At 34.0% G+C, this 27,625-nt stretch overlaps 1 protein-coding gene across 2 annotated transcripts; it reads left to right on the top strand.

The window, feature by feature from the left end:
- Positions 1 to 996: 996 nt before the first annotated feature.
- LOC141406410 (uncharacterized) lies at positions 997 to 27,385 on the top strand. 2 transcript variants are annotated; one of them, XM_073991771.1, is made up of 6 exons: positions 997 to 1,975; positions 11,750 to 12,982; positions 18,263 to 18,684; positions 24,126 to 24,435; positions 24,504 to 24,560; positions 27,209 to 27,385. In XM_073991771.1, exons 1-3 carry the CDS (start codon positions 1,136 to 1,138, stop codon positions 18,521 to 18,523), a joined length of 2,334 nt encoding a protein of 777 aa, XP_073847872.1. In that variant the 5' UTR covers positions 997 to 1,135; the 3' UTR covers positions 18,524 to 18,684; positions 24,126 to 24,435; positions 24,504 to 24,560; positions 27,209 to 27,385. The 2 variants fall into 2 exon arrangements, with proteins under 2 accessions (XP_073847872.1, XP_073847871.1); XM_073991770.1 differs by having other exon boundaries at positions 24,097 to 24,435.
- The last annotated feature ends 240 nt before the right edge of the window (positions 27,386 to 27,625 follow it).

Below are 27,625 nucleotides of genomic sequence, written 5' to 3'. Positions count from 1 at the left end.
GAATTTTTTCTTTAGAAAAAATAGCCCAGAAAAAAAATCCTGACAAGCTCAGGCAAATTTCGTTGCGGCAATTGTAAGTTTGTCAGGACGATAGAAACAAAATTACTAGCAAGGTCAGGACTTTTTTCTTTTATAGAAAGAAATTCCTGACAAGCTCAGGACTATTCTTTTTTTAGAAAAAATTCCTGAGAACCTCCCTGACAAGCTTAAGATATTTTTCAAAAAAAAAAAACAAAAAAAATAGTCCTGAGTTTCTCAGGAATTTTTTTCTACAAAAAAAATAGCCCTGAGTTTCTCAGGTATTTTTTTTCTATAAAAAATAGCCCTGAGTTTCTCAGGAATTTTTTCTACAGAAAAAAATAGTCCTGAGTTCCCCAGGAATATTTTTGGTGTAGAAAAAAATCCTGTGATTTTTTATTAGGAAAAAATTCCTGACAAGTTCAGGACTATTTTTTCGATAGAAAAAAATCCTGACAAGATCATGACGATTTTTTTCTATGGAAAAAATCCTGACAATATCAGGACTGTTTTTTTTATAGAAAAAATTCCTGATAAATACTATTGTCTATAAAAAATCCCTGACCAGCTCAAGATTATTTTACCTAGAGAATTTGTATAGAAAAACATTTTTTTTTCTGTAGGAAAAATAGCCCTGAGTCTCTTAGGAATTTTTTCTACGGAAAAAATAGTGCTGAGTTTCTCAGGATTATTTCTTGCTATAGAAAAAAATCCTGTGATTTTTTATTAGAAAAAAAACTTCCTGACAAGCACAGGCAAATTTCGTTGCGGCAATTTTAAGTTTGTCGGTGATAGAGGCTGTTGAGAGGCATAGGTTTACCATACGCCTCACCACTCTCTCCATCAATTTGCGCAAGAAAAATTGCCTAATATAAATTGCCTTTACATGTAACTCACCCCTGTAAAGGCATAGTTGAGCGGTGTTGCCAACACAAACAAATTGTTGCCAATCCTATTTTCAGAACTTCTCTATTGTCAAGAAAAGTCTATAAAAATTATTAAAAATTTATTTTTATTTGTATACATATTTGGTCTTTGTAGATTCAAAATTATTTATTGAAAAAGTACCCAGCAGGTCAATTATCTTCTTTTGGTCATTCAAAATTTCACCATAAAAATGCAAGAAAGTTTGGTGGAGAAAAATAAAAAACTAATAAAAAATTACATTAAATCCTTGAATGTTCCTCCATGGTTTCGTGGTCTATCAGTGTTTCAAAAGAAAGCGGCCGAGTCATTACAAAGTTCCATGCGTGATGATTTGGGACAGAAAACTACACATCGTACCTTCAACTGCCTGCTAACCATGGGTCTACAACCATTGCCAACTCAGACACAAATTAAGAAATTATTACGAGCTAGCCGAGGAAATGTTATAGCCATGTTGTGGTTTCTAAAGGAGTGGTTATACAATGGTCCAGAGTCCAACCCAACCGCTTCCTATTCTCTCAATGAACAAATTATATTTTCCTGTATAGCTCAATTGGATATGTCAAATACCCTTAAAGAATTGGATAGAATTTTACCCAGAAATCCAAAAAAGGAAAGAAAAATGTGGAAAACGTCAAAGAAATTCATGACAAAGTCTCAGGGAGACATAGTGCAAAATAATCAAAAATTTGCACCCTATTTTGAAACAGTGAAGCCTTTAAAACAAAGAAAGACCCAATACACCATTCCGCCACCGGCATATAAGGCCCATTTAGAAAGTTGTGGCTCTAAAATGCCCACTGAAGATCCACCTTGGTTTCAAACTTATCCAGTAAAAGAGAAATGTGAAGAAGAGATTTCCCAGTTACAAAATAATTTTGCCACATTTATGATTGAGGATTCTAAGATACAACAACTATCACAACAACATGAAGAAACGGAAATCCTCAAGCAATCATTTAATAGTGAAATGGATATTATTTTCAACAGACTAGCCGAGGAAATTGAGGAGAAGGGAAAAGAAAATTATGTATGTTTACAAATTTTTACAAAATGTTTTTCTATTTCTTCCTCGGAAAACAAAAAAACTCCTGTAGTGCGATTCTCTAACTCATTTTTTGAGTTACCGACAATTGTCGAAAAAAATTCCTGAGAACATCAGGACTATTTTTTTCTATAGAAAAAAATTCCTGAGAACATCAGAACTATTTTTTTCTATAGAAAAAAAATCCTGAGAACCTCAGGACTAGAAAAAAATTCCTGAGAACCTCAGGACTATTTTTTTCTATAGAAAAAAAATCCTGAGAACCTCAGGACTATTTTTTCTATAGAAAAAAATTCCTGAGAACCTCAGGACTATTTTTTTCTATAGAAAAAAATTCCTGAGAACCTCAGGACTATTTTTTTCTATAGAAAAAAATTCCTGAGAACCTCAGGACCATTTTTTTTCCATAGAAAAAAATTCCTGTGAACCTCAGGACTATTTTTTCTATAGAAAAAAATTCCTGAGAACATCAGGAATATTTTTTTTTAGAAAAATATTCCTGAGAACCTCGGGACTATTTTTTTCTATAGAAAAAAATTGCTGAGAACCTCAGGACTATTTTTTTCTATAGAAACAAATTCCTGAGAACATCAGGACTATTTTTTTCTATAGAAAAAAATTCCTGAGAACCCCAGGACTATTTTTTTCCATAGAAAAAAATTCCTGTGAACCTCAGGACTATTTTTTCTATAGAAAAAAATTCCTGAGAACCTCAGGAATATTTTTTTTTAGAAAAAAATTCCTGAGAACCTCGGGACTATTTTTTTCTATAGAAAAAAATTGCTGAGAACCTCAGGACTATTTTTTTCTATAGAAACAAATTCCTGAGAACCTCAGGACTAGTTTTTTCTATAGAAAAAAATTGCTGAGAATATCAGAACTATAGAAAAAAATTGCTGAGAACATCAGAACTATTTTTTTCTATAGAAAAAATTATTGCTGATTTCCTCAGGACAATTTTTTCTATAGAAAAAATTCCTGAGAACCGCAGGACTATTTTTTTGTATAGAAAAAAATTCCTGAGAACCTCAGGACTATTTTTTCTATAGAAAACAATTCCTGAGAACTTCAGGAAAAAAAATCCTGAGAACATCAGGACTATTTTTTTCTATAGAAAAAAATTCCTGAGAACCTCAGGACTATTTTTTTCTATAGAAAAAACTTCCTGAGAACCTCAGGACTATTTTTTTCTATAGAAAAAAATTCCTGAGAACCTCAGGACTATTTTTTTCCATGGAAAAAAAAATTCGTGTGAACCTCAGGACTATTTTTTCTATAGAAAAAAATTCCTGAGAACATCAGGACTATTTTTTTTAGAAAAAAATTCCTGAGAACCTCAGCACTATTTTTTTCTATAGAAAAAATTCCTGAGATCCTCAGGAAAAAATTCCTGAGAACATCAGGACTATTTTTTTCTATAGAAAAAAATTCGTGAGAACCTCAGGACTATTTTTTTTCTATAGAAAAAAATTCCTGAGAACCTCAGGACTATTTTTTTCTATAGAAAAAATTCCTGAGAATTTTTCTCAGGAGTTTTTTTTTCTATAAAAAATTCCTGACATGTACTAGTGTCTATAAAAAATCCCAGATAAGCTCATGACTATTTTTTCTGTAGAATTTTTTTAGAAAACAAGTAAAAAAGCATCAGTCGGCTTTGCCGACAGAGATATATCCTCAGCCTATGTATATTGAAAAAAAATTTTCCCAAAATACGTTTAAAAATTTTGGGCGTTTGAAACGACAAAAATGTTGATTAGGTTAAAGATCAAAAGTTTTGCGGAAGAGATACTAAAAGGAATGGATCAACATTGACCGTTATGGAGGTGGATCTCCAGCCACAACATATGGTGCCATAGCTGGTTTTTACACTCTTCGGGCTGTTTGCTCTAGAAGTATGGACTTGCCCCTAAAAAAACTTTTCCCATCGTAATTGAGGCAGCGAATGCAAGTTGCTTCAACAAAAATCAAAGTGATTCGATATCAGGCCTTAAGGTGAACATGTCCGAAATTTTGTGTGGGAGGTACCGGATGAAGTGGACAATTATAGTCCATATTTGAACCTGAAACTTAAACTATGTTTGAACAAAATGTTACTAAGGCCCTATTTTGGACCGAATCGGCAGATCCGTTCGAGAGTTATCTTGCGCTCCAACCACCTCACACGGTGTCATAGGGTTTTTTTGCAACTTTCATGCTATTTTCTCAGGAAATATGGACTTGCCCCTGCTGAAACTTGTACCGTCGTATGGAGGGCAGTGAATACAAGTTGCTAAAACAAAAATCAAAGCGATTCGCGAGATGGCCCTAAACTGAACTTTTCCGAAATTTTGTGTGGGAGGTACCCAAAGGAGTGGACCTATTAAGACCATATTGGAACCTCATATTACTCTAATAGAAAGTTTACGCTAGACAAAGTATGGACCAAATCGGTAACTCCCTTCAAGAGTTATCGTACGCACAAACTTTCCGAACATTTTCGAACTTATGTGGGGGAGGTACCGGAAGGAGTGGACCGATGTAACTCATCTTCGAACTTAAAGTAAGTTTGGGCAAAATATTACGAAAGCCAAAATTAGAACTGAATCGGTTCATCCGTTCGAAAGTTATCGTGCGCTCCAGCCAGCAGGACAGACAGACAGACAGACAGACGGACGGACATGGCTAGATCGATTCCAAATTGTCTGAAACACATTTCGTCCAAACATACTTGGGGTCTAAAACCATTATTTCGATGAGGCACATTTTCATCGTATCAAAGTGTATATACCCTCCTTAGCCTAAAGGCTGAGGGTATAAAAATTACTGACAAGCTCAAGACTATTTTATTCTATAGAAAAAATTCTTGACAAGCTTAGGACTATTCTTTTCTATAGAACAAAATTCCTGAGAACGTCGCTCAAAGCTCAATATATTTTTCAACAAAAAATAGTCCTGAGTGCCTCACGATTTTTTTTCTATAAAAAAGTAGCCCTTAGTTGCTCAGGATTTTTTTTCTGTAGAAAAAATAGCCTTGAGTTTCTCAGATTTTTTTTCTAGAGAAAAATATAGTTATTTTTGCTATAGAAAAAAATCCTGTGGTTTTTTATTACGAAAAAATTCTCGGCAAGCTCAGGACTATTTTTTTCTATAGAAAAAAAAATCATGACAAAATTTATTAAAACGCGAGGATTCTTGAATTGAAGTTTATTGATAAATTAATTGAAAAATGTGTATTACAAAATTATGTGTGTATCGTGCAAAGGAAAAAGTATACAATGACAAATTTTTCTTTCTACAACATATTCATACAAAAACCAAAGCCTTCTTTGTTTCATATAAGTAGTGGATTGCTTCGTTTCCACAACACCTCCCCTCGAAGTAAATACACTACTGTTGATATTGCTGGTTCATCAAACCCAAATTAGTTGAACAAAAGTTGTGTTTATTTCTATTGAGTCCTTTGGTCAGCACATCAGCAGGCATATCTTCAGTTGATAGATATTCAAGGGATATATTGCCATTTCGAACACAGTCGCGTACAAAATGATGACGGATATCAATATGTTTCGTACGGGCACTGTATCCAAAGTTTTGTATAAGTTTTTGCGCGCTTTGACTATCATTATACAAAGTTATGTTTTCGGTATTTAAACCAATGCTATTCAAAATTCCTTTCAGATAAATTGCTTCTTTATTTGCTTCAGCTATTGCAATATATTCTGCTTCGGTACTGGAGAGTGAAACCGTTCTTTGTTTACGAGCTTCCCAACTTATCGCTCCTCCAGCCAATATAAATGCATAACCAGAATACGAACGACGATCTGAAATGTTTCCACCCCAATCAGCATCAACAACGCCAAATAAATTTTCATTGGTTTTCTTAAACAGTAAACCGTAATCGAGCGTTCCTTTCAAATATCTCAGAATTCTTTTTACTGCTTTCCAGTGTTCTTCGTTATAGTTGGAATTGAACTGGCTCATGAAATTTACAGCATATGCAATATCGGGACGCGTTGTGACTGCTAAGTACATTAATGCACCTATTAATTTTTGATATGGATATCTGGACATTGCTTCTTCATCTTTTTCAGATGGTACTGCTAGCTTACAATTTGCTTCAATAGGTGTTGAGGAGGGTTTACAATCTTTCATTCTAAAACGGTCAAGTACCAATTCAGCGTACTTACGTTGAGATAAAAATACTTCATGTGCTTCGAGATTTTGTTCAAAGTGTATACCCAGACACTGCTTAACTTCACCAATATCCTTCATATCAAACGATTTCGATAGTGACATCTTAATGGAGTTTATCCATTCTGGTTCGTTTGATGCCAACAATAAGTCGTCAACATATATAGATATCAACAAAAGTTTATTGCCTTCCCTCTTCGAGAATAAACATGGATCTTGAGCAGTTGGTTTCAGGCCTAATTCCTTTAATTTCTCGGTTAGTTTGTAGTACCACATAAGACCAGATTGACGTAAACCATATAAGGCTTTATTGAGTTTGCACACAGGGGTTTTATTAATTCTTAAATCCTTTAGCCATTTACTAGCAGTATCTTTGACCTCTTTGCTGTATTTCCCGCTCTTTTTGGTCGATTGTCCTAATTTGATGCTCGCAAGTATTGACTCTAATTCATCTGGAACTTGCATAAAAACATTTTCATCTAAATCGCCATTTAGATACGCCGTCACAACATCCATTTGATGTATCACCAGATCGAATTCTGCAGCCAAAGCTGCCAAAAGTCTAATCGACGATGATCTCGCAACAGGGGAATATGTTTCGTGAAAATCTTCACCAGGTCTCTGCGCATATCCTTTTGCTACTAATCGAGCTTTCTTCTTCCCATTTTCTTTGGTTCGGAACACCATTCGACTACCCACAGTAGCCCTTTCAGGAGGCTTTTCAACTATTTCCCAAGTATTATTTTTAATTTGGGACAAATATTCATCCTCTATAGCTTTCTTCCATTCTTTTGCATCTTGACTTTTCAAAGCTTCATCTATTGTCTTCGGATCATTTATAGTAGATAAGTATGCGTACTCACATTCTTCGAAGTTTTCCTCTTCGGTATTTTCAGATTGATCGCTGCTAACATCTTGAACTGTATGGAATATTTTTCTGGGTCTTCCCCGGTTTCCAAGTCTTTCAAGTTTCGGACGCCCTCTACCTCTTTTTTGAGTTGTCTCATTTTCTGAATGTTCAACCAAATTTTCAACTAACGTTTCATTTTCAGCATCACTATTTGATATACCCTCATTTAATGTTTCCGCTTCTCGCTCAGGTGACTTATCTTGACATTCAATCTCTATTTCATTGTGTATTTCGGATTCATAAAAGTCGTCGTAGGATTTTTCAAATCCACGTTCGTTAATAAATTTTACGTCTCTACTTATTAAGATTTCTCTTTTCCGCGGACACCACATACGGTATGCTTTCGATTCAGAAGAATATCCCACAAAAACACACAATTCTGATCTGGACTCAAATTTAGATTTAGGCTTCTTGTTTAAAACGTAACCTTTGGTACCAAATATTTGCATATGTACCACAGAAGGTTTCATATTTGTCCACGTTTTGTGTGGTATCTCATCCGTTGCTGACGTTACACATCGATTTCGAATATAACACGCTGTATTTATAGCTTCAGCCCAAAAAGATGGTGGCGAACCGGCATGTTTCATCATACATCTTGCCATTTCTACAAGTGTTCTATTTTTACGTTCTGCCATACAATTTTGCTGTGGCGTATATGGAGTAGTTAGCCGACGTTTTATACCACTTTTCTCTAAATATTTGTCGAATTCCCGATTACAGTATTCTTTTCCGTTGTCTGATTGAAGGTTTTTTATTTTACGACCTGTCAAGTTTTCAGCATATGTTTTATATTTCTGAAAAGCTGAGAATACTTCCGACTTGTGTTTTAAAAAGTATACTTCACACCACCGAGATTTTTCATCAATAAAAGTTACGAAGTATCTTGCACCGCCATTTGATTGGCATCTCATTGGCCCACATACGTCACTGTGAACTATTTCAAGTAAATCTTTGCATGTATTGTGTTCTTTCTTTGGAAATTTTCCCCGAGTTTGTTTTTCACTGATGCACACCTCGCATGTTGAAAGTTTGGAATCGTTTTTAAATTTTAAACCGTACACTTTGTCACTATTTGCCATTTTCTTCAAATCTTTTTCATTTAAGTGACCCATTTTAAAATGCCATGCATCAATTTCATTTTTAGGTTCTACAATATTTACAGATTTTTCAAGTTTTTCAATATAATATAGATTACCGATTCTTTTAGCAGTTAAAATCACCTTTTTGTTTTTATCAATTATAACTGCGTCGTTCTTACGAAATTTTACTTCATAACCGTTATCCGTTATTTTCGACACTGACAGTAAATTTGTTCTTAGATCCGGCACATAAAGAACGTCTTTTAGTTCCAAATTTGTCTCAAAACCCCGTTTATTCACTGAGACATCCACTTTTCCGATTCCATTAATTTTTGTACAATTATTGTTTGCCAAGTTTAATATCTGATCCAATGGCGACATATTTCTAAAATTTTCTTTACTGGCACTCATATGTGACGTACAACCACTATCTAAACACCATTTAGATTTAACATCGGGACACAAATAAACTGTTTCTTTTGTCATTAATGACACATTCGACTTTTTATTTTCTTCCACTTTTTGTGTACTTTGAAAATGTTTACTGTTTTTAGATCTACAATTCCTCGCGAAATGTCCGATTTTACCGCACTTAAAACAACCACTGTTTTGTTTATTTTTCATTTGTTTTTCTTTTGGTTGATGTTTTTTAGCATATAGCGCATTTGTTGTGTCACTATTTTCTTTAGATTTTCTTGATTCAGATTCTTCCAAAATTTTAACACGCAAAATTTCCGGTTTTGGTAGTTCATCGCGGGTTTCTAAAGCACACCGAAAAGTTTCGAACGAATCTGGGAGACTATACAACAGTAAAATCGCTAATAGCTCATCACCGATTTGAACACCGATTTCTTTTAGTTTTGCCACGGCATCGAAAAAATCATTTAAATGTTCACGGACTTTATCACTTTCACGCATTCGCGATAAAGCAACTCTTTTTAATAGTGTAGCCTTCCGCGCAGGCCCTTTCGATTGATACGTAGATTCCAATCTCAGCCAAATATTCCTTGCACTTTCACATTCTGCAATCAAACCCAATTCTGAGGGACTCATTGCCAACATTATGTCGGCCGCTGCCTTTTGGTCTTGCTTTTTCCAAGCTGCTGCTGCATTTGCATCCGTCGGACATACATCAGTTCCGTCGACATATGCCCACAAATCATTTTTCACCAAAATAGCACGCATTTGCAGTTTCCATGTGTCATAGTTCTCCGCGTTTAGCGGTTCAATACGTACCACACCAGCCATTTTTCAATTCGACACCAAATTTTCCGTTTTGCCTTCAAATTCTTAATTTTTCCTCTCAAAAATTATCGCCGCTTATTGACTATTCGTTAATTCGCGGTTATTTTGCCTCTTCTGGGCCCATAACCTATTAAAACGCGAGGATTCTTGAATTGAAGTTTATTGATAAATTAATTGAAAAATGTGTATTACAAAATTATGTGTGTATCGTGCAAAGGAAAAAGTATACAATGACAAATTTTTCTTTCTACAACATATTCATACAAAAACCAAAGCCTTCTTTGTTTCATATAAGTAGTGGATTGCTTCGTTTCCACAACAAAATTACTGACAAGATCATGACTTTTCTATGGAAAAAATCCTGACAGGCTCAGGACTATTTTGTTTTCTATAGAAAAAATTCCTGACAAGTACTATTGTCTATAAAAAAATCCCTGACCAGCTTAAGATTATTTTTCCTAAAAAATTTTTACAGAAAAAAATTCTGACAACGTCAGGACGATAGAAAAAAATTACTTACAAGCTCAGGACTATTTTCTTCCATAGAAAAAAAGAAATCCTGACAAGTTCAGGACTATTTTTTTCTATAGAAAAACATCCTGACAAGCTCAGGACTATTTTTTGATATAGAAAAAAATCCTGACAAGCTCAGAACTATTTTATTCCATAGAAAAAAATTCCTGACAAGCTTAGGACAATTTTTTTTCTATTGAAAAAAATTACTGAAAAGCTCAGGACTATTTTTTCTATAGAAAAAAAATCCTCACAAGCTCAGGACTATTTTTTCTATAGAACAAATTCCTTACAGGCTCAAGACAATTTTTTTCTATAGAAAAAAATTCCCGACAAGCTAGTCCTATACTATAAAAAAAATTCCTGACATGCTTAGGATTATTTTTTTTTCTATGGAAAAAATTTCTGACAAGCTCAGGACTGTTGCTTTCTACAGAAACCAGTAAGGAAAGGATCAAAGTCGGGCGGGGCCGACTATATGATACCCTACACCACTGTGAATATGTAAAATATAAATCGGAGCTATATCCTGATCTTAACCGATTTTGATATAATTTGGCACATTTATTTCCAGACCGAATTAAGTCACACATTCCAAATATCATTGAAATCGCATTTATATAGCGTGTTTGGAGCCGCAAATACGCGAAATCGGCCGAAAATATATATGGGTGCTATATCCAAATCTGGACCGATTTCGATATAATTTGGCACATTTATTTTTACACTGAATTCAGTCACACATTCTAACTTTCATCGAAATCGGAAATATATAGCGTGTTTGGTACAGAAAATACGTGAAATCGGGCGAACATATATATGGGAGCTATATCCAAATCTAAACCGATTTCGATATAATTTGGCACATTTATTTTTAGACCAAATTCAGTCACACTTTCCAAATTTCATCGAAATCGGGCATATATAGCGTGTGTGGTACAGTGAAATCGGCCGAAAATATATATGGGAGCTATATCCAAATCTGAACCGATTTTCACCGAAAGCAATAGCGTTCTTCCTATGGCTAAAAAAGTTGTATTCTCCACTTTTCAGCTGAATCGGACAAAAAATGCGACTTGTACGTTGCGAACAATAATACATGGACAGACGGACGGACATGCATAAATCGACTCAGAAAGTGATTATATGTATATCCCCAAAAGGAACTGTGGGTCTATTTCGTTTCCTTTTGTATGTTACATACAAATGCACAAAGACATAATACCCCTTACCACTGTGTGGTGTAGGGTATAAAAATCCTTACAAGGCCAGGAATATTTATTTCTATAGAACAAACATTCCTGACAAACTCTGGACTATTTTGCCTACAAAAAATCCCTGCCAAGCTCAAGGCTATTTCTTCGATAGAATTTTTGTAGAAATAATTCCTGACAAGCTCAGAACTATTGAATAAATCCTTTCAAGCTCAGGACTATTTTCTTCTATAGAAAAAAATCCTGACAAGCTCAAGACTAATTTTTCTATAGAAAAAATTCATGGCAAGCCAAGGACTATTTTTTTCTTTTCTTTTTTGAAACAAAATGCCTGACAAGCTTTGTACTATTTATGCTATAGAAAAGAATTCCTGATAAGCTCAGGACTATTTTGTTCTGTAGAAAAAAACTGACAATGTCAGGCCTAGTTTTTTTATTCAAAGAAATTTCTGAGAACGTCAGGACTATTTTTTTTTTTGTTCTTTAGAAAAAATCCTGTTAACCTAAGGACAAGTTTTTTATAGAAAAAATACGGAGAATCAGGACTAGTTAGAAAAAAATTAGAGACCCTCAATAAAAACTGGACATTTCAGAAAAACTTTAAAATATTTTCCATTTGTTGCAGCTACGTTATAGCCACACAATGCAGCGCCTGCGACGCGATATTAAAAAACATCGTCAAGAGTTTCAAACCATGTTGGAAAATCATCGAAAACACTATACCCTTGAAATCCTAGCAAATGGCCTTAATTCCACAAAAGATCTCCACAGTCTCTTAAAACCTGTTAAAAGTGAAAGTGATGGCAATTTCACCACCCTTATATGTTGTGGTCAACATTCCGACAACAATGATGGGCCATGGCAAGCATCCAATCAATCCTGTGGTTGTGTCATAGGGCAGTTAGTTAAACATGACATGAAATCCTTGACTTCCAGCCATTATCTCTTACCTAAAATGGATGTGCTAATGTCTTGTCAGGATAACCAAGACAATAAAGATAATGTCAGTGAAACCGATAGCCATAAGCCTACCGAAAGTTGTGGTTGCCTTATTGGTCAAGGTGATAGTTGTGAACAACATTGCAGTTGTTGTCAGAAGATGAAATTGAAAGGATCCTCTTCAAGTTTAGAGGATTTTAAGGAAAAATATTTAACGCAGACATGTTTAAGAAAGTCGACACAATACCTTAAGTTTCCCTCGCAGTCCTTTTCAAGTTTTATTACACAGAATTCCATAACTTCCCTGCCACCTCCACCATCATATTTTGAAACTAGTTCAAACAATAATGTTTATCGCTTTGATTATCGCAAAATTTTTGAATTCAAACACAACAACTCGCAAACAACGCAACTCCAAAGAGCCTTTATAGAGGCCATTGATAGTGATATTGGCCTACTTAATGGATTACAAAAACAACAATATTTATATGAAAATTCTCAAGAGAAACTTAATGAAGCCATTAACAAATGTTATCAAAAATGTTTCAAAAAAGGCTTAGAGGAACAAGAGAATCGTGATAAATTTAACAAATCTAAAGAGTCCACATATTATGACCCCAATAATGATGAACTTATGGATCGTATGCTAAAAGATGCTCTGGAGAGTATGAAAAAGGATCCAAAGTTCGTTTTAGCTTCCCTTCCAGAAGTTCATAATTTACCCTATCTTCGTGAATGGATACGCTTACGTTATGGCAAGCGTTATTCACGAAAATATTTAACACAATTGTCGGATGAGGATCAAACAATATTCCGGGCAATAATAGATTCGGACATATCGGTGCCAGTACCACCCACCAGCGATTTGGGTATAAGCTCATTGGTGGACTATTCCTGTCGGGATTATTTGCTGAAGAAGGTAAGGGGAATAAATAGTATAGATTTTTTCTACAGAAAAAAACTAGTCTTGTAGTGGAATTCTGTAAATAATTTTTTGAGTTATTGACAAAAATCGGTAAAATTTAAATGCAAAATTATGAACAAAAAGTATCAACAATAGTTGACAACACTGTTGCTATCGATAACACTTAGCGACAACATTATTTTGGTTGTTAACAAATGTTGTTAAATACCGAAATTATAGGCATTTTAATTTTACCGATTTTTGTCGGTAACTCAAAAAAAATGAGTTAAAGAATTCCATTACTGAAGTTCTCAGGATTTTTTCTATAGAAGAACCGGGTCCTGAGGTTTTCAGGAAAATTTGTCAGTAGAAAAAACTAGTCCTAAACTTCTCAGGATTTTTTTCTAAAGATAAAACTAGTCCTGACGTTCCCAGGAAAGCTTTTCTATTCCAAAAACTAGAAAAAACTAATCCAGAGGTTTTAAGGGAATTTTTTCTATAAAAAAACTAGTTTTAACGTTCTCAGGGATTTTTTCTATAGAAAAAATAAATAGTCCTGAAGCTCTCAGGAAATTTTTTCAATAGAAAAACTAGTCCTGACCTTCTAAGGATTTTTTTCGATAAAAACAACTAGTCCTGAGGTTATCAGGAATTCTTTTCTACAGAAAAAAACTAGTCCAGAGGTTCTCAGGAAATTTTCTCTATAGAACAAAATTAGTATCGACATTCTCAGCCAATTGTTTCTATAGAAAAAAATAGTCCTGAGGTTCTCAGGAATTTTTTTCTATAGAAAAAAATAGTCCTTAGGTTCTCAGGAATTTTAGGCAAAATAGTCCTGAGGTTCTCAGGAATTTTTTCTATAGAAAAAAATAGTCCTGAGGTTCTCAGGAATTTTTTTCTATAGAAAAAAATAGTCCTGAGGTTCTCAGGAATTTTTTTCTATAGAAAAAAATAGTCCTGAGGTTCTCAGGAATTTTTTTCTATAGAAAAAAATAGTCCTGAGGTTCTCAGGAATTTTTTTCTATAGAAAAAAATAGTCCTGAACTTCTCAGCATTTTTTTCTATAAAAAAAACTAGTCCTGAGGTTCTCAGGAATTTTTTCTATAGAAAAAACTAGTCCTGAGGTTCTTAGAAATGTTTTGTATAGAAAAAACTAGTCCTGAGGTTCTCAGGAATTTTTTTCTATAGAAAAACTTGTCCTGAGGTTCTCAGGAATTTTTTCTGTAGAAAAACTTGTCCTGAGGTTCTCAGGAATTTTTTTCTGTAGAAAAAATAGTCCTGAGGTTCTCAGGAATTTTTTTCTATAGAAAAAAATAGTCATGAGGTTCTCAGGAATTTTTTTCTACAGAAAAAAATAGTCCTGAGGTTCTCAGAAATTTTTTTCTATAGACAAAAAATAGTGAGTTTCTCAGGAATTTTTTTCTATAGAAAAAACTAGTCCTGAGGTTCTTAGAAATGTTTTGTATAGAAAAAACTAGTCCTGAGGTTCTCAGGAATTTTTTTCTATAGAAAAAAAATAGTCCTGTGGTTCTCAGGAATTTTTTTCTATAGAAAAAATAGTCCTGAGGTTCTCAGGAATTTTTTTCTATAGAAAAAAATAGTCCTGAGTTTTTCAGGAATTTTTTTCTATAGAAAAAAATAGTCATGAGGTTCTCAGGAATTTTTTTCTATAGAAAAAAATAGTCCTGAGGTTCTCAGGAATTTTTTTCTATAGAAAAAAATAGTCCTGAGGTTCTCAGGAATTTTTTTCTATAGAAAAAAATAGTCCTGAGGTTCTCAGGAATTTTTTTCTATAGAAAAAAATGGTCGTGAGGTTCCCAGGATTTTTTTTCTATAGAAAAAACTAGTCCTGAGGTTCTCAGGAAATTTTTTCTATAGAAAAAATTTCCTGAGAACCTCAGGACTATTTTTTTCTATAGAAAAAAATTCCTGAAAAACTCAGGACTATTTTTTTCTATAGAAAAAAATTCCTGAGAACCTCAGGACTATTTTTTCTATAGAAAAAAATTCCTGAGAACCACAGGACTATTTTTTTTCTATAGAAAAAAATTCCTGAGAACCTCAGGACTAGTTTTTTCTATACAAAACATTTCTAAGAACCTCAGGACTAGTTTTTTCTATAGAAAAAAATTCCTGAGAAACTCACTATTTTTTGTCTATAGAAAAAAATTTCTGAGAACCTCAGGACTATTTTTTTCTGTAGAAAAAAATTCCTGAGAACCTCATGACTATTTTTTTCTATAGAAAAAAATTCCTGAGAACCTCAGAAAAACTAGTCCTGAGGTTCTCAGGAAATTTTTTCTATAGAAAAAACTAGTCCTGAGGTTCTCAGGAAATTTTTTTCTATAGAAAAAACTAGTCCAGAGGTTCTCAGGAACTTTTTTCTATAGAAAAAACTAGTCGTGAGCTTCTCAGGAACTTTTTTCTATAGAAAAAACTAGTCCTGAAGTTCTCAGGAACTTTTTTCTATAGAAAAAACTAGTCCTGAGAACCTCAGGAACTTTTTTCTATACAAAAAACTAGTCCTGAGGTTCTCAGGAACTTTTTTCTATAGAAAAAACTAGTCCTGAGGTTCTCAAGAAATTTTTTCTATAGAAAAAACTAGTCCTGAGGTTCTCAGGAATTTTTTTTCTATAGAAAAAACTAGTCCTGAGGATCTCAGGAACTTTTTTCTATAGAAAAAACTAGTCCTGAGGTTCTCAGGAACTTTTTGCTATGGAAAAAACTAGTCCTGAGGTTCTCAGGAACTTTTTGCTATGGAAAAAACTAGTCCTGAGGTTCTCAGGAACTTTTTGCTATGGAAAAAAACTAGTCCTGAGGTTCTCAGGAACTTTTTGCTATGGAAAAAACTAGTCCTGAGGTTCTCAGGAAATTTTTTCTATAGAAAAAAAAACAGTCCTGAGGTTCTCAGGAATTTTTTTCTATAGAAAAAAACTAGTCCTGAGTTTCTCAGGAAATTTTTTCTATAAAAGAAAGCAGTCCTGAGGTTCTCAAGAAAATTTTTCTATAGAAAAAACTAGTCCTGAGGTTCTTAGGAAATTTTTTCTATAGAAAAAACTAGTCCTGAGGTTCTCAGGAACTTTTTTCTATAGAGGTTCTTAGAAATGTTTTGTATAGAAAAAACTAGTCCTGATGTTCTCAGGAATTTTTTCTGTAGAAAAACTTGTCCTGAGGTTCTCAGGAATTTTTTTCTGTAGAAAAAATAGTCCTGAGGTTCTCAGGAATTTTTTTCTATAGAAAAAAATAGTCCTGAGGTTCTCAGGAAATTTTTTTCTGTAGAAAAACTAGTTTTTTCTGTAGAGAAAAATTCCTGAGAATCTCAGCACTGGTTTTTTTATAGAGAAAAATTCCTGAGAATCTCAGGACTAAAGAAAAAATGTCCTGAGAACCTCAGGACTAGTTTTTTCTATAGAAAAAAGTTCCTGAGAACCTCAGGACTATTTTGTTCTATAGAAAAAAATTCATGAGAACCTCAGGACTATTTTTTCTACAGAAAAAAAAACAGTCCTGAGGTTCTCAGGAAATTTTTTCTATAAAAGAAAGCAGTCCTGAGGTTCTAAGGAAAATTTTTCTAAAGAAGATACCAGTCCTGAGGTTCTCAGGAAATTTTTTCTATAGAAGAAACCAGTCCTGAGGTTCTCAGGAATTTTTTTCTGTTGGAAGAACTAGTCCTGAGGTTCTCAAGAAATTTTTTCTATAGAAAAAACTAGTCCTGAGGTTATCAGGAAATATTTTCTATGGAAAAAACTAGTCCTGAGGTTCTCAGGAACTTTTTTCTATAGAAAAAACTAGTCCTGAGGATCTCAGGAACTTTTTTCTATAAAAAAAACCAGTCCTGAGGTTCTCAGGAACTTTTTTCTATAGAAAAAACTAGTCCTGAGGTTCTCAGGAACTTTTTTCTATAGAAAAAACTAGTCCTGAGGTTCTCAGGAACTTTTTTCTATGGAAAAAACTAGTCCTGAGGTTCTCAGGAACTTTTTTCTATAGAAAAAACTAGTCCTGAGGTTCTCAGGAACTTTTTTCTATAGAAAAAACTAGTCCTGAGGATCTCAGGAACTTTTTTCTATAAAAAAAAACCAGTCCTGAGGTTCTCAGGAACTTTTTTTTATAGAAAAAACTAGTCCTGAGGTTCTCAGGAACTTTTTTCTATAGAAAAAACTAGTCCTGAGGTTCTCAGGAACTTTTTTCTATAGAAAAAACTAGTCCTGAGGTTCTCAGGAACTTTTTTCTTTAGAAAAAACTAGTCCTGAGGTTCTCAGGAACTTTTTTCTATAGAAAAAACTAGTCCTGAGGTTCTCAGGACATTTTTTCTTTAGTCCTGAGATTCTCAGGAATTTTTCTCTATAAAAAAAACCAGTGCTGAGATTCTCAGGAATTTTTCTCTACAGAAAAAACTAGTCCTGAGGTTCTCAGGAAATTTTTTTCTGTAGAAAAAAACTTGTCCTGAGTTTCTCAGGAAATTTTTTCTATAGAAAAAACTAGTCCTGAGATTCTCAGGAATTTTTTCTATAGAAAAAACTAGTCTTGATGTTTTCCGGAAATTTTTTCTATAGAAAAAAACTAGTCCTGAGCTTCTCAGGATTTTTTTTCTATAGAAAAAACTAGTCTTGAGGTTCTCGGGAAATTTTTTCTATAGAAAAAAACTAGACCTGTGTTTCTCAGGAATTTTTTGCTATAGAAAAAACAGCTCTGGCCTTACTCTCTGGCTTTGTTTGTTGTCGGAGGTTGTCACCAAATTTTTTTCTATAGAAAAAACTAGTGCTGAGGTTGTCAGCAAATTTTTTTTCTATAGAATTTTTTTCTATAGAAAGAACTAGTCTTGAGGTTCTCGGGAAATTTTTTCTATAGAAAAAAACTAGACCTGTGTTTCTCAGGAATTTTTTGCTATAGAAAAAACAGCTCTGGCCTTACTCTCTGGCTTTGTTTGTTGTCGGAGGTTGTCACCAAATTTTTTTCTATAGAAAAAACTAGTGCTGAGGTTTTCAGCAAATTTTTTTCTATAGAAAAAAACTAGTGCTGAGGTTGTCAGCAATTTTTTTTCTATAGAAAAGAGTAGTGCTGAGGTTGTCAGCAAATTTTTTCTATAGAAAAAACTAGTCCAGAGGTTGTCAGCAATTTTTTTCTATAGAAATTTTTTCTACACAAAAACCTAGTCCTGAAGTTCTTAGGAATTTCTTTCTATAGAAAAAACTAGTGAAAAAAATAATTGTGAAGTTTGCATGATTTTTTTCTATGGAAAAGTCAATGGGGAAAAATTCCTATGAAAATTCGAATATTTTTTTCCCTTCATTCCAGTCTGATTTTATACGAAAACAATATTACCGAGATATAAATAAGGCTATGATGGAACAATCCCGTATCGTTTATTTTGCAATGCGTCCCCTGCTGTGTGGCAATTCATCACCCAACAATACCATATTTGCCTATATGCCGGCACATGTTCGTCAAATTTGCAATTTTCTACCATGGCGTTCTCATGAATTTCAAGATAATCGTCAAATTGCCATGGAGCGTTTACGTCAAGTGAAGGCTCAACGGGGGAATTTGTATTTGTGAAGAATTTGGTAGCATTCTGTAGATGGACTCAGTCGCACAGGGCTGATTTCATAACTGTAAACATTTATGTATAAAATAATATTAGGAGTGACTGTTATACCATGAGCGCCCAGCATATAAAGACTGCGGGAAGATCAATATTGGTTCAAGAAAGAAAAAAGGTAAGTTTTTTTCAATATTCGTCCCGAAAGTGTGCGAAAATAGCAAAGACTTTGCCTAATATTTCACTTTTGCTGCAACGACATCTATACTTCAAGTTAAGCATTGTTATTAGGGGTATATTTATTTTTAGGAACAAAATTAATTAATGAGCATACTTATTGGCGGAATTAATAAATATTAAAAAAATCATACGGGAGACTTGAAATAGGTCTATCAAATTCTGACTGCTCATTTAAGCATCGGACAAAAAAGAGGAATCTTAACATTTTAGTGGCTTATCAATACTGATGCGATGAAGTAAAGAACGGTGAGTTTACAAGAAATTCGCACCAAAGGAATACAAATCGACTAAAGATTTATTATAGGCAAGCGACTTTTAAGATTTTGCACGGCGATATAAAGTCGATTGAAAAAGTAACGAACATGGCTATTTTTTATACTAGTGCTTTGTTTTTCGTTTGTTTATAATAATTGTTTTGTTCGCTAATAAATATTTACACTTTTGACACTTAATAAAAAAGGGATTTAGAGGATGTCAAGTAGTTTTTATTGAAACGGGGAATTGGTAGCAATTGGGAAGGATGAAGACTTTCTTTAAGGCTAAAAAGTATGTTCTATACGAAAATCCTAAGAAAACTTCCAATTTATTGAAGTAAATTCCAAAGACTCTGAGGATGCTGAAACAATTTCTATAAGATGATGCAAGACCGTAGTAGACGTTAACAATTTTCTACAGAAAATACCACGGCCAACCATTTTCTAAAGGAAATACCAAAACCTTAGAGAAAGCTTAATATTTCTTATATAAAATTAGGAGGCTTAATATATCTTATATAATATTAATTAGCCTCAGAGGAGATTTAAATTTTTCTCTAAAAAAATTCCAAAGCCTCAGAAGGGGGCTTAAAATATTCTATAGAAAACTCCAAAGCCTCAGAGGGGGCTCAAAATATTCTATAGAATATTGCAAAGCCTCAGAGGAGGCTTAAAATTTTCTATAGAAAATTCCAAAGCCTCAGAGGAGGCTTACAATTTTGTATAGAAAATTCCAATTCAAAAGAGGAGGCATAAATGTTCCTATAGAAAATTCCAAACCTCAGGGGAGACTTTAATTTTCTCTGAAAAAAATCTAAAGCCTAAGAGTAGGCTTAAAATATTCTGTAGAAAATTCCAAAGCATCAGAGGAGGCTTAAATTTTTCTATAGAAAGTTCCAAAGCCTCAAAAAGAAAAGACCACAAGAGGTCTTTTGTTGCCTAAAGATGACATCTGTTTACTATGGCAGACTTGAAGATTTCGTATGATGCCTATCTATGAATTCAAGAGATCTTCTGTTGTCTATAGAAAACTTGAGGAGGTCTTCTGTTGCTTATAGACATCGATATATCTAATGTTGCCTATAGAAGATCTCAAACGATCTTCTATGTCTTCAGCTGATAAAATGCATAAAGGGAAAAAAATCGACGGATGGATTTTTAAATAAATCGGCGTTTTTTTTTTTTTTTTGATTTTTCTTATCTATGAACATTGTAGTTTCAGAATCCGCGTGTAAGCACCTTTCATTTAAAGTTAGTTAAGGCGCAACGTGCTATAGCAGATCTGTATTCTTGCCTATAGAAGACCTGTTGTTGCCCATAGAAATCTTCAAGCCGACATCAAAGGCTCTTCTGTTGCCTATAAAAAGCATCGAGAGGTATATTTTTGCCTGCAGAAGACCTCAGGAAGACTCCTTTTGCCTATGGAAGACCTCAAGAGATCTGTTGACCAGAAGACCCCAAGAGGTCTTCTGTTAACTAGAACACAACAACTGGTTTTTCGGCGCTTAAGAAGACCTCTTGAGGACCTTAAGAAGTCTTTTGTTGCCTCGAAGAGAACTTAGAAGGTTTTCAGTTGGCTCTAAGGGTCTTCTGCCTAAGGAAACTATTAAGACGTCATATGTTATCTATAGAAGACTTAAAGAGGTTTTCTGTTGCCTAGAGAAATGACGAAAGGACTTATCTATCAACCCTTTTCTTTTGCCTATGAAAGTCCTCAAGATGTTTTCTTTTGCCTATAGAAAGCTTCGACTCCTTCTGTTGCCTAAAGAGGTCTTCTGTTGCTTATTGAAGACCTCAAAAGGCCCTCTGTTGCCTATAGAGAATTTTAAGAGGTCTTTTCTTGGGTCTCGAAGACTTTTTAAAGTTTTATTTTGCGTATAAGACTCCTCAAAATGTATTCCATAGCCTATAGAAGGTCTTCTTTGCCTATTAAAGACCTTAAAATGTCTTCTTTTTCCTCGAGAAAACCTCAAGAGATCTTCTGTTGCCTCTAGAAGGCCTACCAAGGTCTTTCGTTGTCCCTGTAGGCCATAAATGGTTTTCTGTACTCTATATATGACCTTAAGAGGAAAACCTCAAGAGGTCTTCTGTTGCCTAGAGAAATGACGAAAGGACTTATCTATCAACCGTTTTTCTTTTGCCTATGAAAGTCCTCAAGATGTTTTCTTTTGCCTTTAGAAAGCTTCGACTCTTCTGTTGCTTATTGAAGACCTCAAAAGGCCCTCTGTTGCCTATAGAGAACTTTAAGAGGTCTTTTCATGGGTCTCGATTACTTTTTAAAGTTTTATTTTGCGTATAAGACTCCTCAAAATGTATTCCATAGCCTATAGGAGGTCTCTGAAGCTCTTCTGTTGCCAATTAAAGACCTTAAAATGTCTTCTTTTTCCTCGAGAAAACCTGAAGAGGTCTTCTGTTGCCTCTAGAAGGCCTACAAAAGTCTTTCGTTGTCCCTATAGACCATAAATCGTTTTCTGTACTCTCTAGATGACCTTAAGAGGAAAACCTCAAGAGGTCTTCTGGTGCTATAGTAAATATAATGAAGTCTTTTGTATCCTAATGCAGACTTCTAATGGTCTTCATTTACTAAGAGAATAATTCAAGAGGTCATACAGAAGACCTCAAGAGATCTTCTGTTGCTTTTAGAAGAACTTTACAGGTCTTCAGTTGCATGCAGAGGGCCTTAGGAGGACTTTTGTCTATAGAAAACCTCAATATTTTTGCTTTTGACTATGCCTATAGAAGACTCCAAAGCACCTTTTGTTACCCATAGAGGGCCTCGAAACGTCTTATATTTCCTGTAAAAATACCTCAGGAAGTCATTTTTGCCTCTAGAAGAGTACCTTAAAAAGCCTTTTGTTGCCTAAAGAAAACTTCAAGAGTTATTCTTTTGCCTATAAAAGTCCACAATATGTCTTCTGTTGCCTACTGAAGACCCTAAAATCTTCGAATGCCTTTAAAGAATCTTAAGAGGTCTGTTGCTTCTAGAAGACTTAAAACGATCTTCAGTTGCCTCTAAAGGAAATTAAGAGGTCTTCTGTTACCTCTAGAAGACCTAAAGTGGTCTTCTGTTGCCTTTAAAAGACCTCAGGAAGTATTTCGGGGCCTTTAGTAGTCCTCAAGAGGTCTTTTGAGAGCTAATGAAGACTTCTAAAGGACGTCTGTTGCAAATAGACCTCAAGTGTACTTCCTTTGCCTTAAGATGACCTCAAAAGATTTCCTGTTGCCTTAAAAAGACCTCTGTTGGGTATAGAACACCTCAAAAGAATTTCTGTTACCTACAAAAGACTTCAGGAGTTCTTCTGTTGCTTAAATGAGACAACCATGGGACTTTTGTTGCCTATGGGAGTCCTCAAGAGGACTTCCGTTGCCTAAAAAAAGATCTCAAAACGACACATATTACCTAAAGAGGGCCTTTAGGAGTCTTCTTTTGCCTATACCTCAAAATGTTTTTTTTTTCTATACAAATCCTTAAGAGGACTTCTGTAGTCTAAAGAGAACCTCAAGAGGTTTTCTGTTGCCTATAAAAGACCTTAAAAGATCTTCTGTTTCCTCTTGAAGACTTTAAGAGGTAATCTGTTGCCTCTAAAGGTCCTTATGAAGTCTTCTGTTGTCTATTGAAGATCTTAAAAGGTTTTTATGTTGAATATATTAATGAACAGTATTATGTTGCTTATAGAAAACTCAAGAACTCCCCGGCTACCTATTGATGACCTCAGTATGTCTTCTATTACCTTTAGAAGATGTCAAGACGTCTTATGTAGCCTATAGAAAATCTCAAGAGATCTTCTGGTGCCTATTGGAGACTCAAAAATGTATTTTTTGTTCGACAAACATCCCAGAAGGGATAAGGGAGACTTCTGTCATATCAATGAGTGCACCCCGATTCATATTAGCTCAATGATATGGGACCTACTGTTTATCGCCGAGTCCGAACGGCGTGTCTAAGACACCACTTGTTTTACATGGCCAAAAAACTCAGGAAAGCACCGTTGAAAAATGTTTGATGTTACCTGGCCGGGGAATTGAACCCAGGACCTTCAGCGTGCAAGACGGTTGGGCATACTATTGCACTACGGTGACTTCTTTTGCCTATAAAAGACCTTAGCAGATCATATGTTGCCTATAGAAGACCTTGAGAGGACTTCCGTTGTCTATAGAGCATCTCTAGGGGGTTTATATTGCCTGTTGAAGATCTCAAGGGGTCTTCTGTTGCCTATAGACAACTTAAGGAGGTCTTCTGTTCTGTATAGAAGTCCATACGAGGGCGTCTGTTGCCTATAACAGATCCCAACAGGGGTCCTGTTATCTGTAGAAGTGCCAACAGGTTCTACATATTGTACCTTATAACATCACCCGATCTAGAACATTGGTAAACAGGTTCTAAATATTATAACATAACCCCATCTAGATGTCAATTTTAATATTATATTGAATGAGTTGTATGAGAAAGATAAGATGATGAGTATACTTTTAGGCGGAATATTTGAATAATAAAGTAACTATCTAAGTATAAGTTCTTTACAAGCAAACTAAAACTGCTTCTAGTCGTATAGCTATGATGTTTTATTTTTCATATTATAGTAGGGAAAATGGGCATAAGAATGACTCTCAAAAGATAAGATAAATAAATCAAGTATTCTTATCAATTCTGCATTAACCTCTCTGTAGTTCCTCCAAAGAAATATAATTCTTACAAAAGTAATGGCTGAAATTCTGTCGTAAGATTGTTGGAAACTGATTGAGTGTTGATTTTTTTCCTACTTTAAAGGTTGTGTTTCGGATACCACTGTGATGCTATGGTCTGAAGATGCCTTGTAGTTGACATTTCCTGAGTATTTAAATCATGTAAACTTTCTCTACAAGTGATGTCATGTCAGAAATCTCCCCTATCTTTTCGGGGATGTTTGTGGAAACATGTGTACATGTATGTAATGGATTTGTTCCAGTATATTCGTGTTTTCTATATTATGGTGGTTACAATAATTATACCGAAACTCCAAACGCTCTAAAAAAACTGTTATTAGTAACTTTTAATGACTCTCAAACATACACCTATTAACCAAATTATATATGTTACTTCCTAATTTTTGCAACAGTTACATGGATCCCAATCTCTTGATTACAGTTGACGATTTAACCAAAGCTAAACGTTTCAACGTTGTAAAGTGTTAAGTGTGGTTCGACATGCAAGCCATCGATTCAGAACAAGCTAATGAAATTATACCCAACACGTCCACGTGCTTGCATGACAAAAACAATTATCGCCAATTTCCACGCTTTTTGATATGCATATAAATAGGAATGATTTCAATTTATTTCACAAGTTCAGAAGACAAAATTAAACACAAAACATGCGAATTTTATTTATCTGCTTTTTGGTGGTCTTCATAGCCCTTATGGGCACAGGATATGGCGAGGCCAAGTCAACCATGAAGGTATGTAATCTTATTATTGTTGTTTAGATATGAATTATTATAAAAGGAAAGTATATACCCTTTTACAGTCTTCGGATCTGGCTGCAAAAATTTTTGGTATCAACGACATGAAGGATAATCTTCGAGTAAGTAAAAGCATATATACAAACAAATTCCTGAGAACCTCAGGAAATTCTAGAAAAATTCTATAGAAAAAATCATGAATACCTCAGGAACATCAGTTTTCTATAGAAAAATTCCTGAGAACCGCAGGACTATTTTTTATAGAAAAAATCCCTGAGAATCTCAGGACTATTTTTTTCTATAAAAAAAAAAATCTTGAGAATCGCAAGACTATTTTTTCTATAGAAAAAATTCCTTAGATGCTCAGGACTACTTTCTTTCTTTCTTTTCTTTTTTCTATAGAAGAAATCCTGAGAACCTCAGGACTATTTTTTTCTATAGAAAAAAAAAATCCTGAGAAACTCAGGACTATTTTTTCTATAAAAAAAATTCCTGAGAACCTCAGGACTAGTTTTTTCTATAGAAAAAACTTCCTGAGAACCTCAGGACTAGTTTTTTCTATAGAAAAAACTTCCTGAGAACCTCAGGACTAGTTTTTTCTATAGAAAAAACTTCCTGAGAACCTCAGGACTAGTTTTTTCTATAGAAAAAACTTCCTGAGAACCTCAGGACTATTATTTTCTATAGAAAAAACTTCCTGAGAACCTCAGGACTATTATTTTCTATAGCAAAAATTCCTGAGAACCTCAGAACTATTTTATTTTCTATAGAAAAAAAATTCCTGGGAAACTCAGGACTAGTTTTTTCTATAGAAAAAATTGCTGAGAACCTCAGGACTAGTTTTTTCTATAGAAAAAACTTCCTGAGAACCTCAGGACTATTATTTTCTATAGCAAAAATTCCTGAGAACCTCAGAACTATTTTATTTTCTATAGAAAAAAAATTCCTGGGAAACTCAGGACTATTTTTTCTATAAAAAAAATCCTGAGAACCTCAGGACTAGTATTTTCTATAGAAAAAACTTCCTGAGAACCTCAGGACTATTATTTTCTATAGCAAAAATTCCTGAGAACCTCAGAACTATTTTATTTTCTATAGAAAAAAAATTCCTGGGAAACTCAGGACTAGTTTTTTCTATAGAAAAAATTGCTGAGAACCTCAGGACTAGTTTTTTCTATAGAAAAAACTTCCTGAGAACCTCAGGACTATTATTTTCTATAGCAAAAATTTCCTGAGAACCTCAGGACTAGTTTTTTCTATAGAAAAAATTTCCTGAGAACCTCAGGACTAGTTTTTTCTATAGAAAAAATTTCCTGAGAACCTCAGGACTAGTTTTTTCTATAGAAAAAATTTCCTGAGAACCTCAGGACTAGTTTTTTCTATAGAAAAAATTTCCTGAGAACCTCAGGACTAGTTTTTTCTATAGAAAAAATTTCCTGAGAACCTCAGGACTAGTTTTTTCTATAGAAAAAATTTCCTGAGAACCTCAAGACTAGTTTCTTCTATAGAAAAAATTTCCTGAGAACCTCAGGACTAGTTTTTTCTATAGAAAAAATTTCCTCAGGACTAGTTTTTTCTGTAGAAAAAAATTCCTGAGAACCTCAGGACTACTTTTTTCTATAGAAAAAAATTCCTGAGAACCTCAGGACTAGTTTTTTCCTGAGAACCTCAGGACTAGTTTTTTCTATAGAAAAAATTTCCTGAGAACCTAAGGACTATTTTTTTTTTTCTATAGAAAAAATTTCCTGAGAACCTCAGGACTATTTTTTTTTCTATAGAAAAAATTTCCTGAGAACCTCAGGACTAGTTCTTTCTATAGAAAAAAAATCCTGAGAACCTCAGGACTAGTTTTTTCTATAGAAAAAATTTCCTGAGAACCGCAGGACTAGTTTTTTCTATAGAAAAAATTTCCTGAGAACCTCAAGACTAGTTTCTTCTATAGAAAAAATTTCCTGAGAACCTCAGGACTAGTTTTTTCTATAGAAAAAATTTCCTGAGAACCTCAGGACTAGTTTTTTCTATAGAAAAAATTTCCTGAGAACCTCAGGACTAGTTTTTTCTATAGAAAAAATTTCCTGAGAACCTCAGGACTAGTTTTTTCTATAGAAAAAATTTCCTGAGAACCCCAGGACTAGTTTTTTCTATAGAAAAAATTTCCTGAGAACCTCAGGACTAGTTTTTTGTATAGAAAAAATTTCCTGAGAACATCATGACTAGTTTTTTCTATAGAAAAAATTTCCTTAGTACCTCAGGACTAGTTTTTTCTATAGAAAAAAATTCCTGAGAGCCTCAGGACTAGTTTTTTTCTATAAATTTTAGAAACGTAGGACTTCTGTCTATAGAAGACCTTTCAAAGGTTTCTGTCTATAGAAGACCTTTCAAAGGTCTTCTGTCTATAGAACACCTTTCAAATGTGTACTGTCTATAGAAGACCTTCCAAAAATTCTTCTATCCATGAAAAAACCTTTCAAAGGTCTGCTTAATGAAGACCTTTCAAATACCTTCTGTGTACAGAAGGGTTTTCAAATATATTCTGTTCATGAAATGCCTTGAAAGTCATTCCACAGGTAGGTGATTGGCATTTCAAAGGTCTAGTTCCTATGGCTTTCTCTCTTTAAAAGACCTTATAAAAGTTTTAAGCTTTAGAAGGCCCTTCAATAATCTTCTTTTATAGAAGGCATCTTTAAGGTCTTCCGTTTTCATAGAAGACCGTTCCAAGTAGTTTCATTTTAATTTTTATTTTGTTAAATTTTTGTTTTATCACCCACAGGTCCGTCGCCAATTACCACCTGGAATGCCAGCACCCGATATGCCAATGCCTCCCGGCCTTTAATTGTGGTCAGCCTGAAAACTTATTTCCAGTTTTCCCATATTTTCTATTTAAATTTTAAAATTATCTTCAAATAAAATTGTTTGTAATATAAGGTACCGTATGATAAAAACGCAACAGATCTTCGTTTTATTTTTAAATATTTACTATTTTTACGGAATGTATTGCAGTCGGTCCATCCCTCACCTCTCTCAATTTTATTCTCTCGGCAATTTTAAATAACAGATTTTCTCTAAAAACTATGCACTTAAATGTATAAAATATTAAATAAGGTTGTTGTTACTGTTGTTTTTGTTAAAAATATATTGCAACATTAAAAGCATGGAAGCATTCTTCGCATGTATCTGTTTATCTGGT

Source organism: Musca autumnalis, unplaced genomic scaffold, assembly GCF_047663935.1.
Source record: "Musca autumnalis isolate F117 unplaced genomic scaffold, ASM4766393v1 scaffold_5, whole genome shotgun sequence".
In the NCBI taxonomy this organism is placed as follows: domain Eukaryota; kingdom Metazoa; phylum Arthropoda; class Insecta; order Diptera; family Muscidae; genus Musca; species Musca autumnalis.
This window is presented reverse-complemented; position numbering and strand designations above follow the sequence as displayed.